This window comes from Saimiri boliviensis, chromosome 15, assembly GCF_048565385.1.
Source record: "Saimiri boliviensis isolate mSaiBol1 chromosome 15, mSaiBol1.pri, whole genome shotgun sequence".
In the NCBI taxonomy this organism is placed as follows: Eukaryota; Metazoa; Chordata; class Mammalia; order Primates; family Cebidae; genus Saimiri; species Saimiri boliviensis.
This window is the reverse complement of record NC_133463.1, coordinates 21067372-21087062: the sequence shown is the minus strand read 5'-3', so window position 1 is coordinate 21087062 and position 19691 is coordinate 21067372. Positions and strand designations below refer to the sequence as shown.

General features: G+C 38.2%; 1 protein-coding gene across 4 annotated transcripts in view; it reads right to left on the bottom strand.

The window, feature by feature from the left end:
- The window catches only part of C15H8orf34 (chromosome 15 C8orf34 homolog), a 448873-nt gene that overhangs the window by 104433 nt on the left and 324749 nt on the right, over positions 1–19691 (bottom strand). For all 4 annotated transcript variants that reach the window (XM_074386744.1, XM_003942901.4, XM_074386742.1 and 1 more), the window contains one exon: positions 752–837. In XM_074386744.1, coding sequence (XP_074242845.1) covers positions 752–837 — 86 coding nt within the window. The remainder of the gene's footprint in view (positions 1–751; positions 838–19691) is intronic.

The following is a 19691-nucleotide window of genomic DNA, read 5'->3' as shown; positions in this document are numbered from 1 at the left end:
AAATCATTTTTAATTGCTCTGATATTAAGTTTGCTTGCTAAGTTAAGGAATCTCCATTTTGCACTATAGAAAATGGAAATGGAATAAGCAGTTTTATTTTCAGAAAAATAATAAACCAAAGAAGGGTGAGATAGTGCAAAGAGTGCAAAAAAAGGCAGTTACACTTGAAGAAAGGAAAAACTCATAGACAGGAAGTAACAGGGCAAATAAAAAGGAGGTTGACTCAGAAGAAAAAATTCTGAAGTGGCATTGACATAGCTGGAGACTAATGTAACACAGGGCTGGGAGAGAGGGAATACATATTGTCAAGTATGATATTGACATTTCTGCCCAAGAAAAATGACTGGATCAACGATGTAAGAATGGGTGCAGCAGTTACAGCAAGTGACAGACAAGGGGCAGAGAGATAGTTCCATTTTCTAGAGATCCAGCTGACAATGTGGATTTATAAAGACAATTTTGAATTATTGACATAATTTAAGGAGTAGCCAACATAGAGTTGATCTGTTTGGACCTTAAACAGAACAGGTATAAAGAATTACTCCTTAGAATTCACACTTCTCAATTCCTGCTCTCCTTTGCTCTTATCCTGACACAAACAGCCCCAAGGAGTATGCCAGCAGAAGATATGTGACCTGCAGCTACAGAGAATTCATGCAAGGGATGATGTTTGGTTTAGTTTTTTTCTTTATTTCATTAATCTTTAAGTGCCACTAGAACTGCAATAAATACTGTTGGATTTAAAACTTACCGAAGGAATCTGGGACTTTTTCATCTGGAGAATGGAGTACAGGTAGTGTCTCTTCTGTCCTTTCTGCCAGGTTGTCTCCTTGAAGCCTAAATAATTAAAAATAGTCATTGAAACGTCTCATAATGTTAAATTGTGAAATGTCAACTACGCATCACGGGGGACATGGCCGTGAGCTTCTAGACTCTAAACTCAGATACACTTGTTCAAAGTAGAAATACAAGTTCACGAAAGCCATTTTAATATAGGATTTTTGCTTTTCTAACCTTTAAGAAAAAGCCTTCTGTATTTCCTCTTACATACATGCCAGGATTGGTCTAGGTAGAATCTACTCTTCCTCTTAGCCTGACTGTAGAAAGGTTTAGAAGCACATATTTTCACTAAAACCTCAAAGGGGAATTGAGTGGAAGGAAAACAAGAGACCAACACAGCAGGGTCTGGGAGTCATATAAGGGTTTTCCCAGTTCCACAGAGGTTTATCAAACACAGTTTTCCGAATCAACCAACCTAAGCTTCAAGGTCTGTGGGTCAAGGTATGTCTCAGTGGTGGAGGTAAAGACTTCTAATGTGTGATTGCCCAGGCTTCTCATAGACACTGAGCCTTCCTCAGGAGAGGACAATAAATGCAAGCACAATTTATAAGTATACTGAGTTCAAATGTTATGTAAGTTGTAATTTTTGTAAATGTTATAATTCTCAGCCATTTTATATCTTTGCTTTTAAATACCGCAGCAGAATCTCATATAATCTGCTTTTTGACTTTACAATTCAAGCATATATACATATCTCTCTATCTTTTGTATAATTATAAACAATGTAAATTATATATACACCATAATTTTTATAATATTAAATTCTGCACATCCCTGTATCTATTATACATTTATATTTACTTACTACCTTCTGTATATAAAATCACATTTACTGTATTATGTAAGAAAATTAAAGAATTCTCAAGGGGAATTCTCTGATAGTTGTAACATTTTTTGTTTAAGCTTTGTATGATTTTGTACTTTTAATTTTTTTAATTTTTCCTTTGGAAAAAGGCCACTTTAAAATAAATAACTCAGGTATATATTTTTCAAATATTCCCTACTATTTCTTCTTAATTGTATTTACCTTGCATAATTAATTTTAATATTCAGCAATATCAAATATTCTGTTTTGAGCTCTCTTTGTCCAAGACCATTCTATCAATATCATATCAAAGAGAGAAGGTACAGAGGTGCATTAAATATTAAAAGCTGTAAGTAAAAATTATTGAAAATTCACAATGAGCTCCAACACATTGGGATGTTTAACATTAAGTTAAAACCCTAGGCCAGGTGTGGTGGCTCACTCCTATAATCTGAGCACTTTGGGAGGCTGAGGCAGGAGGACCATTTGAGGCCAGGAATTCAAGTCTGCTGTGAACCATGACATGCTGCTGCACTCCAACCAGGGTAACAGAGTGAGCCCCTGCCTCTAAAAAAAAAAATAATTTTTTTAATGCTAAAAAGAAAATAAACCTCCAACAGAGACAGAAAGAAGCAAGATCTAAAAATGGTGCTGTAATTTTTGTTTCCTCATTGTATAAATCAATAAAACAAAATGTTTATTTAGCACTTATTAATATGCTCCAGCATAAGCCGAATATCATAGAGATGCAAAGAAATTATAACTGTCCCTGATTTCACAGGCTTTAATGTAGCTGAGTTGAAGAGACAAATGGCTATGGATAGAAACTTAAAAACTCAACAAATTGGGTGGCCTTGAAGCTGACTCGTCTTTGTCCACACAGTGCCTTCCAGATACCTTAAGAGCTGAGTTTCCCGTGACTTGGCACCAATTCCATTGTGGAATGCTTCACAGCCCTGCCATCCTCGAGAGCTTTGCCAATGTTTCCCAAGCTGTAATCCACACAGCACCACTTTTGTAAGAGGTTAATGGGCGCTGTGCAAACAAGGGGTGTGTGGGCAAGTCCGGGAAATACAGTCTAAATAAAAGTTAAATTGTTTTTTGTTTTTTTACCATAAGAGTTTTACTCATACTCCCAAAGCTTTTTGCTTTACTTTCCAAAACTCCTCCATATTAAACAAAGTCCCTATATTTTCAGCCCCTAAGTAGCATGTTGGCTGCTTCTCTTTTTCATATTGGAAAGTATCCCCTAAGAATATCACATCCCTTTTCTCTAAGACTCTTCCACTACCTGCTCTCCCAGGGAGGCTGCCTGACCCGTCAACCTGAGAGAGCACAGGATTATATATAACTTCCTTCTCTCTGCCGGCAACAACTTGGCTCAGGCTTAGAATTTTTTTCAACTCAAGCATTATTATTATTCCGAGCGATTTTGGTATTCATGTCTACCTACCTGCTCATCTTAAAGTCCCTTGACCTCCTCAGATTTGGAGATCTTCCCTTCCACCTCACCTTCCTTAACCCAAGCACAGACAACTTGGAATTACTTGATGGCAGAAATCTGTGAGTCCTGTGTTCTGTTCTCTGAAAACAAACTCACCTTCTTCAGGCTCTCTCACAGTGTGACTCTCCTTAACACTTTCTATCCAACCAAATATTCACAAACTTCCATTTCCCTCTTTTCTCCTGGGTGTCAGGGAGTGTCCCCATTTGCTATTTTGCCTTCTCTGCTCAGCTGGGACTCATTGTCTCAGCTCCCCTGCACCCCTGTCTTCTGTCGCTCCTCCAAAGGCAGATTCCAAGCCTATATTAACCTACCATTTTCCTGCACATGTGCCACTGAACGACACTAGAGAAAATCATCATTCTAGGACTGGTAGCTACACTGGTAGCAGTGGCCCCTAACTTTAAACTTACACTTCTTGGTTATCTTTCTTTTTTTCATTCCTTTCAAAGTCTTTTCAAAAACTTCATCATCAGCTTTCTTATGTGTCACCCAGAAAAAATATGTAATCAGGAGTAAAGACCTCAACTTTCCCTCACACATCACCTCCAGAATTATCTTCACCTTGATCTGTATTCACCACCTTTCCAATGCACAGAGTGCAAGAGGCCCTGTCTCCTGTGTAGGGGTTAGACTTTCCATTATGCTGGAGATTTGGATCTCAATGTTTCGTCAGTCTATTTCATCGACTATAACCCCATCACCAGTATTTATTCTGTTCTTTTCCACTATCATTTCCCACAGCATATGAATAAGCTCACTTCTCTTTCAAATAACCCCACAAAAATAAAATATCTCCCCTAATTACATAAAATACCTAGCTGTTTCCTTTTCATGCTGAGTCTTCTTTGAGCCAAACTCCCATATTCTTCATTCATTGCCTTTACATCCACAGTTTTCTTTTATTTATTTATTTATTTATTTATTTATTTATTTATTTATTTAATTGCATTTTAGGTTTTGGGGTACATGTGATGAACATGCAAGATTGTTGCATAGGTACACACATGGCAGTGTGCTTTGCTGCCTTCCGTCCCCTCACCTGTATCTGTCATTTCTCCCCATGCTATCTCTTCCCACCTCCCCACCCCCCGCCCCTCCCCCATTTCCCCCCAACAGACCCCAGTGTGTAGTGCTCCCCTCCCTGTGTCCATGTGTTCTCATTGTTCAACACCCGCCTATGAGCGAGAATATACGGTGTTTGATTTTCTGCTCTTGTGTCAGTTTGCTGAGAATGATGGTTTCCAGGTTCATCCATGTCCCTTTTCATTCACTACTCAACCTGTTTTAATTTGGTTTGTGTCTCTACCACTGAGAAAACAGCTTATGCTGAGTGCCTGACCTCCTAATTGCCTTGCACAATGGGAAATTTACAGGCCTTGTCTTTATTTGACCTTGTGTTAACACCTACTCCTCCTTTTTATTTGACCTTGTGTTAACACCTACTTGTTCTTTCTTATTATTACTATAGTTTAAGTTCCGGGAACATGCAGGTTTGTTACATAGGTATACGCGTGCCATGGTGGTTTGCTGCACCATCATGGTGCAGAAATACATTAGGTATTTCTCCTAATGCTATCCTCCCTGTAGTCCCCCACTGCATGACAGGCCCCAGTGTGTGATGTTCTCCTCCCTGTGTACATGTGTTCTCATTGTTCAATTCGCACTTATGTGTGAGAACATGCAGTGCTTGGTTTTCTGTTCCTGTGTCAGTTTGCTGAGAATGACGGTTTCCAGTTTCATCCATGTCTCTGCAAAGGACTAAACTCATCCTTTTCTATGGCTGGACAGTATTCCATGGTGTTTACGTGCCACGTTTTCTTTATCCAGTCTATCATTGATGGACCATTTGGGTTGGTTCCAAGTCTTTGCTATTGTGAATAGTGCTGCAATAAACATATGTGTGCATGTGTTTTTAGAGTGTGCATGTGTCTTTATAGTAGAATGATTTATATTCTTTGGGTATATACCCAGTAATAATACTGCTGTGTCAAATGCTGTTTCTGGTTCTAGATCCTTGAGGAATTGCCACACTATCTTCCACAATGGCTGAACTAATTTACACTTTCACCAACAGTGTAAAAGCATTCCTATTTCTCCACATCCTCTCCAGCATCTGTTGGTTTCTGACTTTTTAATGATCGCTATTCTAACTGGTATAAGATGGTATATCAGTGTGGTTTTGATTTGCATTTCTCTAATGACCAGTGATGATGAGCTTTTTTTCATGTTTGTTGGTTGCATAAATGTCTTCTTTTGAGACATGTCTGTTCACATGCTTCACCCACTTTTTGATGGAGTTGTTTGCTTTTTACTTGTAAATTTGTGTAAGTTCTTTGTAGATTTGAATGTTAGTCCTCTGTCAGATGGATAGATTGCAAAAATTTTCTCCCATTCTGTAGGTTGTCTGTTCATTCTGATGATAGTTTCTTTTGCTGTGCAGAAGCTCTTTAGTTTGGTTTTCGTTGCAATTGCTTTTGAAGTTTTAGTCATTAAGTCTTTACCTATGCTTACGTCCTGAATGGTATTGCCTAGGTTTTCTTTTAAGGTTTTTGTGGTTTTAGGTCTTATGTTTAAGTCTTTACTCCGTCTTGATTCAATATTTTTATAAGGTATAAGGAAGGGGTCCAGTTTCAGTTTTCTGCCTATGACTAACAATTTTTCCCAATAGCATCTATTAAATAGGGAATCTTTTCCTCATTGTTTTTGTCATGTTTGTCAAAGATCAGATGGTTGTAGATGTGTAGTATTATTTCTGAGGCCTCTGTTTTGTTCCATTGGTCTATATGTCTGTTTTGGTACCAGTACTATGCTCTTTGGTTACTGTAGTCTTGTATTATAGATTTAAGTGAGGTAGCGTGATGCCTCTAGCTTTGTTCATTTTGCTTAAGATTGTGTTGACTATACAGGCTCATTTTTGGTTCCATATAAATTTAAAGTAGTTTTTTCTAATTCTGTGGAGAAAGTCAATGGTATCTTGATGGGTATAATGTTAAATCTATAAATTACTTTGAGCAATATGGCCATTTTTATAGTATTGATTCTTCTTATCCATGAGCATGAAATATTTTTCCATTTGTGTCCTCTCTTATTTCCCTGAACAGTGATTTTTAGTTCTCCTTGAAGAGGTTCTTCACATTCCCTCACAAGTTGTATTCCCAGGAAATTATTCTCTTTGTAGCAATTGTGAATGGGAGTTCATTAATGAGTTGGCTCTCTGTCTATTATTGGTGTATAGGAATGCTGTGATTTTTGCACATTGATTTTGTGTCCTGAGAGTTTGCTTACCAGCTTAAGGATATTTTGGTCTGAGACTATGGGGTTTTCTAAATATACAATCATGTCATCTGCAGACAGAGACAATTTTACTTCCTCTCTTCCTATTTGAATAGGCTTTGTTTCTTTCTCTTGCCTGACACCCTGGCTGGAACTTCCAATACTATGCTGAATAGGAGTGGTGAAAGAGGGCATCCTTGTCTTGTGCCCATTTTCAAATGGAGTGCTTCCAGCTTTTGCTGTCTCAGTATGATATTGGGTGTGGGTTTGTCATGAATAGCTTTTACTATTTTGAGATATGTTCCATTAATACCTAGTTTATTCAGAGTTTTAGGTGGTTGAGTTTTATTGAAGGCCTTTTCTGCGTCTATTGAGATAATTATGTGTTTTTTTTTCACTGGTTCTGTTTATGTGATGGATTACATTTATTGATCTACTTATTTTGAACCAGCCTTGCGTCCCAGGGATGAAGTTTACTTCATCATGGTAGATAAGCTTTTTGATGTGTTGCTGGTTAGCCAGTAGTTTATTGAGGATTTTCACATCCATGTTCATCGGGGCTATTGGCCTGAATTTTTTTTTTTTTTTTGTCGTATCTCTGTCAGGTTTTGGTTTCAAGATGATACTGGCCTCATAAAATGAGTTAGGGAGGAGTCTTCTTTTTCTATTGTTTGGAATAGTTTCAGGAGAAATGGTACCAGCTCCTCTTTGTACCTCTGATAGAATTCCACTGTGAATTTATCTGGTACTGGACTTTTTTTTGGTTGGTAGGTTATTAATTGCTGCATCGACTTCAGAACTTGTTATTGGTCTATTCAGGGATTTGACTAGCTCCTGGTTTAATCTTAGGAGGGTGTATGTGTCCAGGAATTTATCCATTTCTTCTAGATTTTCTAGTTTGTGTAGAGATATTTATATTATTCACTGATAGTAGTTCATTTCTGTGTGATCAGTGGTGATATCCCCTTTATCATTTTTTTGTTGTGTCTATTTGATTCTTTTCTCTTTACTTCTTTATTAGTCTGACAAGTGGTCTATCTATTTTATTAATATTTTCCAAAAAACCAGCTCCTGAATTCATTGATTTGTTTGAAGCATTTTTTGTGTGTGTCTCTATCTCCTTCAATTCTGCTCTGATCTTGGTTATGTCTTGTTTTCTGCTAGCTTTTGAATTTGTTTCTTCTTGCTTCTCTAGTTATTTTCATTTTGCTGTTAGGGTATCAATTTTAGATCTTTCCTGCTTTCCTCTGTGGGCATTTAGTGCTCTAAATTTCCCTCAAAACACTGCTTTAGTTGTGTCCCAGAGATTCTGGTACATTGTGTCTTTGTAATCATTCGTTTCAAAGAACTTATTCATTTCTGCCTTAATTTTGTTATTTACCCAGTAGCCATTCAAGAGAAGGTTTTTCAGTTTCCATGTAGTTGTATGGTTTTGAGTGAGTTTCTTAATCTTGAGTTCTAATTTGATTGCACTGTGGTCTGAGAGACTGTTTGTTATGATTTTCATTCTTTTGCATTTGCTGAGGAGTGTTTTACTTCCAAGTATGTGGTCAATTATAGAATAAGTGTGATGCGGTGCTGAGAAGAATGTACATTCTGTTTATTTGGGGTGGAGAGTTCTGTAGATGTCTATCAGGTCTGCTTGGTCCAGAGTTGAGTTCAAGTCCTGAATATCCTTGCTAATTATCTGTCTCAATCCATCTAATAGTGACCACAGGGTGTTAAAGTCTCCTGCTGTTAATGTGTGGTAGTCTAAGTCTCTTTGTAGGTCTCTAAGAACTTGCTTTACCAATCTGGGTGCTCCTGTATTGGGTGCATATATATTCAGTATAGTTAGCTCTTCTTGCTGCATTAACCCTTTACCAGTATGTAATGTCCTTCTTTGTCTTTTCTGATCTTTATTGGTTTAAAGTCTATTATTTTGTTGGTTTAAAGTTTATTAGAGACTAGGATTGCAACCCCTGCTTTTTTTTTTTTTCTTACTATTTGCTTGGTAAATCTTCCTCCATCCCTTTATTTTGAGCTTATATACAACTTTGCATGTGGGACAGTTCTTCTGAATACAGCACACCACTGCGTCTCTACTCTTTATCCAAATTGCCAGTCTGTGTCTTTTAATTGAGACATTTAGCCCATTTACATTTAAGGCTAATATTGTTATGTGTGAGTTTGATCCTGTCATTATGATGCTAACTGGTTTTTTTGCCCGTTAGTTGATGCAGTTTCTTCATAGTGTCAGTGGTCTTTACAATGTGGTATGTTTTTGCAGTGGCTGGTACTGGTTTTTCCTTTCCATATTTAGTGCTTCCTTCAGGAGCTCTTGTAAGGCAGGCCTGGTAGTGACAAAATCACTCAGCATTTGCTTGCCTGTAAAGGATTTTATTTCTCCTTCACTTATGAAGCTTAGTTTGGATGGACATGAAATTCTGGGTTGAAAATTAGTTTCTTTGAGAATGCTGAATATTTGCCCCCCTCTCTTCTGGCTTGTAGGGTTTTGGCAAAGAGATCTGCTGTTAATCTGATGGGCTTCCCTTTGTGGATAACCTGACCTTTCTCTCTGGCTGTGCTTAACATTTTTTCCTTCGTTTCAACCTTGGTAAATTTGATGACTATGTTTCTTGGGGTTGTTCTTCTTGAGGAGTATCTTTGAAGTGTTCTAGTTCCTGAATTTGAATGTTGTCTTGCTAGGTTGGGGAAGTTGTCTTGGATGATAACCTGAAGAGTGTTTTCCAACTTGGTTCCATTCTCCCCATCACTTTCAGGTACACAAATCAAACACAGGTTTGGTCTTTTCACATAGTCCCATATTTCTTGGAGGGTTTGTTCATTCCTTTTCATTCTTTTTTCTCTAGTCTTGTCTTCACCCTTGATTTTATTAAGGTGATCTTCAATCTCTGATATCCTTTCTTCTGCTTGATCAGTTCAGTTATTGATACTTGTGTATGCTTCACAAAGTTCTCGTGCTGTGTTAATCAGCTCCATCAGGTCATTTGTGTTCTTCTCTAAACTGATTATTTTAGTTAGCAATTCCTCTAACCTTTTTTCAAGGTTCTTAACTTCCTTATTGGGTTAGAACATGCTACTTTAGCTTGGAGGAGTTTGTTATTACCCACCTTCTGAAGCCAACTTCTGTCCATTCACTAAACTCATGTTCAGTACAGTTTTATCCCCTTGCTGGCAGGGAGTTGCAATCCTTTGGAGGAGAAGAGGCATTCTGGTTTTTGGAATTTCCAACCTTTTTGTGCTGGTTTTTCCTCATTTTCATGGACTTATCTACGTTTGGTCTTTGATGTTGACGGCCTTGGAACGGGGTTTCTGTGTGGACATCGTTTTTGCTGATGTTGATGCAATTCTTTCTGTTTGTTAGTTTTCCTTCTAAGGGTGAAGGCCCTCTGCTGCAGGTCTGCTGGATTTTGCTGGAGGTCCACGCCAGACCCTGTTTGCCTGGGTATCACCATCAGAGGCTGCAGAACAGCAAATATTTCTGCCTCTTTCTTCCTCTGGAAGTTTAGTCCCAGAGAGGCACCCACCAGATGTCAAGGGCTCTCCTGTATGAGGTGTCTGTTGACTCCTGCTAGGAGGTGCTTCCCAATCAGGAGGCATGGGGATCAGGGACCTACTTGAGGAAGCAGTCTGTCTCTTAGCAGAGCTGGAGTGCTGTACTGGGAGATGTTCTCTCTTCAGCACCAGCAGGCAGGAACATTTAAGTCTGCTGAAGCTATGCCCACAGCCACCTCTTCTGCCAGGTGCTCTAAGAGAGATGGAAGTTTTATCTATAAGCCCCTGACTGGGGCTACTGCTTTTTTTTCAGAGATGCCCTGCTCAGAGAGGAGAAATCTGGAGAGACAATCTGGCTACAGCGGCTTTGCTGAGCTGCGGTGGGCTCTGCCCAGTTTGAACTTCCCAGAGGCTTTGTTTACACTGTGAGAGGAAAATTGCCTACTCAAGCCTCAGTGATGGTGGATGCCCCTCCCCACACCAAGCTCAAGTGTCCCAGGTCAACTTCAGACTGCTGTGCTGGCACTGACACTTGATCTTAGCTTGCTGGGCTCTGTGGGGGGTGGGATTCACTGAGCTAGACAACTTGGCTCCCTGATTTCACCCCCCTTTCCAGCAGAGTAAACAGTTCTGTCTTGCTGGGATTTCAGGTGCCACTGGGGTGAAAGAAAAAAACTGCAGCTAGCTCAGTGTCTGCCCAGAGAGTGGCCCAGTTTTGTGTTTGAAACCCAGGGCCCTGGGGGTAGAGACAGTAGACACTCGAGGGAATCTTCTGGTCTGTGGGTTGCAAAGACTGTGGGGAAAGCATAGTAACTGGGCCAGAGTGCACCGCCCCTCACAGCACAGTCCCTCGTGGCTTTCTTTGGCTAGGGGAGGGAGTTCCCTGATCCCTTGCACTTCCGAGGTAAGGCGACACCTCTCCCTGCTTTGGCTGGCCCTCTGTGGGCTGCACCCACTGTCTAACCAATGTTTAGCTGTGTACCTCAATTAGAAATGCAGAAATCACCTGCCTTCTGTGTTGATCTCACTGGGAGCTGCAAACCAAAGCTGTTCCTATTCAGCCATCTTGCCTACAACCTGCTTGTTCTTAAGGCTGTCATTGCTTTCCTTCTGTCACCCTTCTCTCTCCTGCATATCTGATTACCACTTCCCAGTCTTCTTTAAAGGCTTTCTCTCTTTGTAAAGCCATAAATGTTATTTTTTCCCTTAGCACTATCCAAGGTCCTCCTTTTCTCATTTTAATTATCTCCCGGGATAATCTCATCCACTTTGATAGTTTTAAGTTCCCACAGGTTGAGATATTTTAGATCTTTATCTTAAGCCAGCAGCTTATGATTGGTCATCCCAAATTCTTACAGGACATATTACTTGTTTTCAAGATAAGCGCCTCAAAGCAACATATCCAAAAGCAAACTCATCTTTCGAATCACTCTGCCTCTCATTGCACGTGCTAACCAATCTGTCTTGCCGAATCTACTTCTTAAAGAAATTTCTTGAATCCATCACTCCTTTATACTACTGCCACAGTGCGACTTCTCATTTTCATTTGTCTGGATTATTGTGTAGTTCCCTTACAGACATCCATACTTAGAAACCTCTTTTTCATATGGCTACCAGAATGTCCAAAACATAAGTCCAGCCATATTTTTCTCATGCTTTATATATTTTAGAGCAACAGGTCTCAACATTATACTCATGTTAATTAAGACATGAGTATACTCATGTTGCTCTAAATATTTTATGAGTATACTCATGTTAATTAAGACACGAGTATACTCATGTTGCTCTAAATATTTTATGAGTATAATGTTAAGACCTCTTCCTCTAGAATATTTAAACCATGGGAATAATATGGCTGGATTTGTGAGCAAGAGATCTTAACATGAGTATATAATCACAATAATTCACAGTGAGTGGAACAGACTTGTGGGAGGATGTGATCTTTTTTGGAGAGAGACACAGTAATTTTAGCCAGCTTCTCAAAATAATCCTTGACTCACAAGGATTTTTAAACTACCATTTTTATTGGCTTCTCATTACCTACAAAATGAGTTATGGCTTCCTTTGTAAGTCATTTGAGTCTCTATATTGCATAATCCCTACCTGTGTCTGCAAATTCATTTTCTTGGATCTTCCACCATGTATTTTATACTTCATAAACTCCAAACTGCTTTTACTTTTTAAAGGTATTTTGTTATTAAGCCTCTGTGTCATTATACTATTACCTCTGGCAGAATATGCCTACCCCTCCCTGCTGTGCTATCCCTCCACATTTTACTATTTGGCTTATTTCTAGTTTTTCATTCTAGATTCTCCTCTTCTAGATTCTGAAGTTTCCCATCCAAAAGTCTTAGCACCTGTGCAAATCTTTACCATAGCTCTTACTATACTGTGATTTAATTATGTATGTAGATGTCTGTGTTTGCCAAGACACTGCAAGTTTCTTAAAGGAAAGGATTTTGTTGTTCATATTCTTATGTAATTAAAGTCTAGCTTAGAGTTTGGTACATTGTACCAAACTAAGTCTCTAAAAGAGACTTCTTAAAGTACTTCTTACTGATTATTTCACCTTGGAGATAAAGAAAAGAAAATGCACGCAGCCCTACATTGGGAATTTTGTATAGAATACAAAAGAATACAAAATTTTGTATAAGTATACAAAATATAGTATACTTAGAATTGTGTTCCCTTGAGAAGTGGTAAAAATCATGCTGCATATATTTAAGGCTAAGTAGTTCATACCCTGGTTCACCCTAATGCAGAGTATGAGGCAGAGGCTTATGTGTGAGTGGTTATTTGATCCTGGAAGTAGACATGAGGGACATGGGTGTAAAATATGAAAGGAGACAAGGCAGCACAGGATAAGTCATTGGGCCAACCCTGGACAGGTGGCTATTGCTCCACCCCACAAGAATTTTTTGGAAGCCTAATGAGGTGTGTCCACTTGAAGGATGAAAGGACAGAGCATTTATTCATAGGCTCCTGGTCAAGGGTGGGCCATGGGCACTAAAATCCCTGAGCACTTGAGGTGCACATACATTTGTATTGAACAATTCCCATTGGCCATCCTGGGGCAGGAATGAGATCTAAAAGAAACCAGGATGAGGCAAGGTGCTGAAGTTTGCATTTGCACAAAGTTGCTTGTCTGCTTGAAACATGGGAAGAAATCGTTGTTAAAAAGAGGTGAGGCAGAGAGTATCTGAAGTGGTACATGTGGGGCTGATAAAGATAGTAAATGTGATTAAATTTAAAATAACTGACTGAGATTTGATTTTATACTGGCCAGTGAGGTCTTGCTAGAAGAAATGCTGTTATAAGTTTTAGTAATTCTATCCCAAGGTTTGTGTCATTAATCACCTTCCATTGACTTAGTCTTAATAGTGAAGGAAGCAATGAAAGTTTGTATCCACAGAGATTATTGTACCTATCACAGAGCCTATTAGTACATGTACATGATCAATAAATATTTGTTAAATAAATGTTGCTGAAAAGTCTCTGGCTCTTACCAAACAGACTTAAGGAAGATGGACTAGTCAAGAGAAAAGAGATCAGAGTTAATTAAAGGGATTAGTTGTGATAGCAGTAGTTAAAATTTTGCTTGCTTGGTGATGTTATGAGATCCAACTGATCCTGATATTTCACTCTGTAATAAAAAGCAAGCAGACTGAAAACAGGACCAACTAGCTGCCAATTACTGGGCCAAAGGATCAATAAAGGCACACTGACAACAGCTGAATCCATAATGAGGGGAGAGTTTTGAATAATAGAAACTGTGCAAGAATGGATGATGATTTGTGCTATTCTGTTTTTAGACTTTAAAAATCCAAAACACCCAATAAGGAGGTAGAGTTTTGTTTAAAAAAAAATCCCTAATATTGAATCTCAATTCAGTTGAACCATGTGATGGATTAGAGAAGATTTAAATAGGAAAATTTATAATTTTTTTCATGTTGGACTGGAATGGCATTCAGATTTCAGGTTCATGAGCATCATCTTTCTGTATATTATCATGCAGAAGTACAAACACTCATACACATATATAAAATATTTTTAATCTTCCTAGAATACTTTCTGGAAGAAAACAGTATCTAACTTGACAAAACAGTGTCCAAATGGCAACTGACATTTGTCAATTTTTTTAATTGACTATGAATTGAATACATTGCAAGCAACAAACAATATATCTAGATAGATAAGATAAATACAGATGCCATCTTGCAAACCAAACAAGAGGAACTAAACTTCATGTAGCAGGAAGCTTTGAAAGTTTTCATTTATGTGCCTAATATGGTAAAAGCAGTGCTAAAAATGTAATATTCAGCTTTGGATTGGTGAAATCTAGGAGGGTATTTGGGGAGCTTTTGCAATAATCCAGCAAGAGAAGAGAAGAAACATGGACTAAGGAGTGTCTATGGAGAGTGTCCATAGTGGCCAGAGCTGTTTCATGTGCTAAGGAGAGACTCGTAGGTAAAGCTGGCCAACTTCCATTCTCATGGAGATTACATTATGCCAACTGGAGGTGATGAACAAACAAGTGAAATATACATAATCCAAGAAATCTAGTTAAAGGAAGGAAATGTAAACCATAGAAGGCATATAAAGAGGGCCTGGGGAGGGGCAGTGTACAACTTTGTAGTGTGTGTCTGGGGAAGGCCTCCCTTGAAGGTGATCTGTGAGCCTAAACTTGAAGACATTAGGGATTAAGTGACTTAGAATTCTGGAAAAGAGCATTACAGGAAGTGGGAATATATATATATATATATATATATATATATATATATATGAAGGCCAATAACTGGAATGGCTTGAGTGAGGGGAGGAATGGGAGAATATGTCATCAGAGTGGTAGCTGCAACAATTGATGATGAGCAATCTAGTTTTCTGATGAGAATAGGAAGCCATTGGAGAGTTTCGAAACACAGAAATGACATGATGGGACTTTTGCTTTAACCTGTTGTATTGAGGATAGACTGTAGGAGCAAGCACAGGAGCCAGGAGACACTTTAGGAGGCTCTCGCACCAATCGTAGTGAAAAATGAGCAAGGCCAGCAAAAAGTGCAGTGCTGGAGATGCTCAGAAGTGAACTGGCTTAATTAGGCTTAGTGGGTGAAAGAGCAGGAAAAAAAAAAAGTCAGTATTTTTGACCTGAGCAACAGAACTAACCCTGTTACCATTTAGCAAAATAAGGAAAACAGAGAAAGTTGGTAGAGATTAAGTAGCATTTTGTTTGGGATATGTTATGTTTAAAATGCATTTCAAGGAATATTTTATTTTGCTTTATGTAATAAAGTATTTGATTCTAGAATCACGAAAAAGATAGTTGAGATATCTTTAGGCTAAAAAAATTTTAAAATGAATAAACAAAATGCATTTTAGACAGGTAGGTAGAGGTGTAGAGAGGTAGGTGGAAATCTGTGTGGAGATACTAAACAGGCTGTTTGAAGTGGTAGGGAGAGCTTTGCCTTCCCTGGATTCCAAAATTTCTACAAAGAACTTCAGAATATGATATACTACTATTTAATCCAGCTATTTAGAATATTCTGATATTACATTTCACTGCAAAATAAGTAGTATATCCTGATAAATGTCAACTAGATCAGGGGAACCACATTAAACAGTTTTGGTTTTAAGAGATTTTGGCCCATTTGCTTCAAAGGGTTAGAAAATTAACTTATCTTTTGCCTCTAGAGTCTGCTTTTAATTCACAAAGCCTCTTTCATAACAACATTCATCAAACTACTTCTAAGTCTCTTTCAAAATGTTAAATTTCCATTTTTAGAATTCCAGTATGTTTCTCCAAATTTATTTTTTCAAGGGAAATTCTAACAACATATTGTCACTCACTCAATTTTGAAGTCTTAAAAAAGTCAAAACTGTCACCAACATCAAAAATTTATTGGGAACTTTCAAAGGCAAAGCTCTGCCTCAGAGTCCTGAGCCTGTAATTTGGCATGAGACCACTTGTATTGGATGATCTCCCCAATTGCTTTGCAGGTTTTCTGAAGTCAGACTCCAAGGTCTGATACTCTCCACACTATCAAGGCCTTGCATATTAATTTACACTTGTGGTCCCCAGAATAACATCCAATTCAAATGCCGTCTATCTGAATTTCCTCAGCATCTAAATAGTTCCTTTTTACCCTAGAAAAAAAGTCACTGCTGTCCTATAAAACTCTGCCTCCATCCTCCCCAAACCCCAGTTCTTCAGCATGTTTTTTTCCTCCCATTCTCTTTTCCAAACCCATTTAACTCCATCTCGCTCTTCTCTTTGATCCTTGGTCATTCCAACTTGACACCTTGGTGAGCAACCTGCTTCCCATGATTGTGGCCCTTTGACTCTATCTCTCAGATCCCTCCCAGATGTCCCTGCATCCCAGATACATCTCTACCTCCCCAAATCTCCTTTTCCAAGAAAAATTTTCAATGCTACCTAAATTTCCTTTCTTATTTTAGTATATTCCTTTCTAGTTTTTTTGTTTGTTTGGGTGTTTGTTTTTGCATTTGTCTGTAGGCACTCTAGGTGGCTTGATTCTTGATACTGATGTCACAGGAGGATAAGTAGCAATGTATGAAGATGGTAGCAGAATGAAGTAGAATAGCAGAGGACTGCCCTTACATTCTGCTTCTTCAATTCTTTCTTATTCACAAGAACCTCTGAACATTTACCACTAAAATATAATGATTAATGGTGACATAGAGATAAAAACCACTCTCTTTCCTGTTAAATTTTCATTGTAACTTTCTATCTCCTGAAAGTGAGATATGGGCCTGCAAACTATCTGTAATTTTCTAATCAAATTTATAGTTCTTTTTACATATGCATGGTGGCAGACATATAGTTGGCATAGGTGCTCTCTTATCTGGACTGCTAATTACTTTCCTGGCAGAGGTTTAAGAATTTTAAAAGCAAATCTAGGGAAAATACACTTAGAGAATAGATATGTGTTGTGTTTGGTCTCTTCTGCTTTACCTCAACTTAAATGTAAAAATGTCAACACTAAATAAGGTAGAGAAGATGAAACCTGGAGCGGGATTGATTCACAATAAAACCAGATTTTCTAGGCAGATATGACCAGAATGTGGGCCTCTGACTCACACATCTTGGACAGATTATTATGTGCACAAAGGAAACCCTGGGGAAATTCCAACCTTCCTGAAACCTGAGGCATCCAAAAGAAAGGATTATGTTCAAATGGCCAGCATACTCTGGAGCAAAGGAAACTCCAGGAGAAAGCAGCCAAACATAGAATATCTGAACTAGAAACAGCCCTGGGCATTGGAATCACCACACTTCCTTCTGAACAATTGTTCATGCTCATTTTTAACAGAGTTTCATGTCTATAAAAGGTTCTAGTGAAGTGTCAGTGCGCTTTCAACCTTCCTTGATCCCTAGAACCAACCTTTTTAAAAACCAATCTAAATGGACATAGGCAGTTAAGGTCTCTGTGGACTCCCGGTGGTTCTCAAATTTTAGATTCCCTTGAAATCTCCAGCAGGATCTCTAGAATACAGATTGCTAGGCTTCAATATAGAATTTCTGATTCCTAAGGTCTGAAGTAGAGCCCGAGAATTAGTGTTTCCAGTAAGTTTCCAGGTGATGCTGATATTGCCAACAGGGTATACTGCCATCTGCAGTGCCACATCTCTACAGCTTTATGGCCTTGGAAGGAGATAGACCTTTTTCCCTTTCCATCCATCCTCATTTATGGTAGCTGTAACACAACATGTCTAGAATTCCAAAAACAGGGAAGACTCTACCAGAGGATGTTGGTATTTTTCTTTCTCTGACTTGCTGGGTATTGAATTATTGCTGAACACTAAATTTTATTCCCAAATACATTCAGTTTTACTGAGGCTCAAAATCTGAGTGTGACTCCACTTGAGCCCAGGATGCTGCATACTTAGCCTAACAGAGATTTGCTTGATCAGCAGACATCAAGTTCAGCAGCTGTGAGGAATCTTTTTACAGCACTGATTTCTAGCAGTTGAAAAATGGGATTGTGTGGGAAGCTAAAACATCCTTTTGAAAAATCTCCAAAACCTTATTTCTTCTTTTAATCAGACATCCCTTTATGGCACTGAAACTGAAGGCTACCTCACATATGTACGTGACGAAAGACCAGCTCCTTTTCTGTATATTGCTTGGAAGCTTCTGTTAGATAGCTGACTTCTTTTGAATATAACCAATCTCTCTCCTCTCTCGTGGCTAAAAGCAAACTCAGTACCTCCTGGCTTTTCTATGCTATAACACTGAAAGTGACAATATGTTTTGCTGCCTTGGCAAGATGGTTTAAGTTCCCTTCTTTGCTTATTCCTTTTGATAAGATTTAGAATACTTTAAATTGTGATAACTACTAAAATTAGAAAGTATACTGAAATGTTCAAGTATACTGAACATTCCAAAGTAATATTACTTTATACCAGAGAAAGATGACATTTTAGTAGGGTTCTATCTGTCCAAAAATGGCAATTGGGAGAATGTCACCAGTGATAAACAGTATCACAAATACTGAGAAATTGCTACTAGACATGGAACTAGCAAGAATAAATGAATCAGGGGTACCCTCATAGCAATCCTTCTTTAGAAAGTTGTACATTGTTTTGGAGAGTAAATAAAAGAACTCTGGAAAACCCCACTGAGTTCTGTTTAACTAGGAAGGATGGTGGGTAGAAGACAGGAAAAATCTGGATTCCCGTAGAGGTCTAAAACAACTGTATCCTGAGGTTGCAGCCTAAGGAAAGTGAGCCATCATGCAATAACAACAAGCAGAAAGGCTGCCCCGAGGGGGAATTTTATGACTCATTTCTCCATGAAGGTTTAGGATCATGCCATGCAGGGATCATTTTGCTGAAGTGGAGGCATGTCCCCCTAATCTGGAGCAGTGAGGGCAGTCCATGGGCTGGAGACTGCTTCACCAAGAGATACTCATTCTGCCAAGAATCAGGAAATCAGTGGCTCCAAAACCATACTCAGAAGATAGTAAAAGACATTCTTGGATATTCACCAGTTCAGAATTCTACATCCTCCATTTGCCCTTACTAAGACCTTCCCTGTGGTGGTACAAAAATAATCAAAATGCAAAACTCATTCATAACCAAGCATAAAATTAGGGATGACTAGCAAGTACTGAGGTCATTTGAATAACAGAAGTAAGACCAAGTCTATAATTCTAGCTACTATAGTTAAAGACCAGAACGCTCACACTAAGATTGTAGGCAAAGAAGACACATGAGGGAGAAAAAACGCAATAATCAAAAATAATAAACCATAAAAATCCTGAAAGTAATGGGAAGAAGTTGCGAGGAGTCTAGGTACACCAATTCCTACATCTAAGAGAAGTTAGAGATACTACTTCTGATAATTCAACAAATATAAACTTAAATATATTCTCAATAGCTTAACTGTAACTATCTGTGAAATTAAGTTATACATCTTACAAATTATAAGAGAAGAAATATAGCAAGTAAGAACATATCAAGAAATATTAAAGTACAAAAATGATGAGCAATTTATAAAATATATCCTATATAAAATAAATTAGGTCATTTGTTTGTTTAATATGCAGTGTGGGACAAAAACCTACCATACATTGACTAAAAGAGGTATCTGGCACAGAGTTATAAAAAAGTTAAAAGTTAAAGGATGGAGACAAATAGGCTATGAAAATGAAAAGTAATTAATCTGTTATAGGAGTAGATTTAAAACAATATATAACACAAAGTAAAGTTTAGCCATAGTTAGGTAAAGCAAAATTAGAGGAAAAGGGA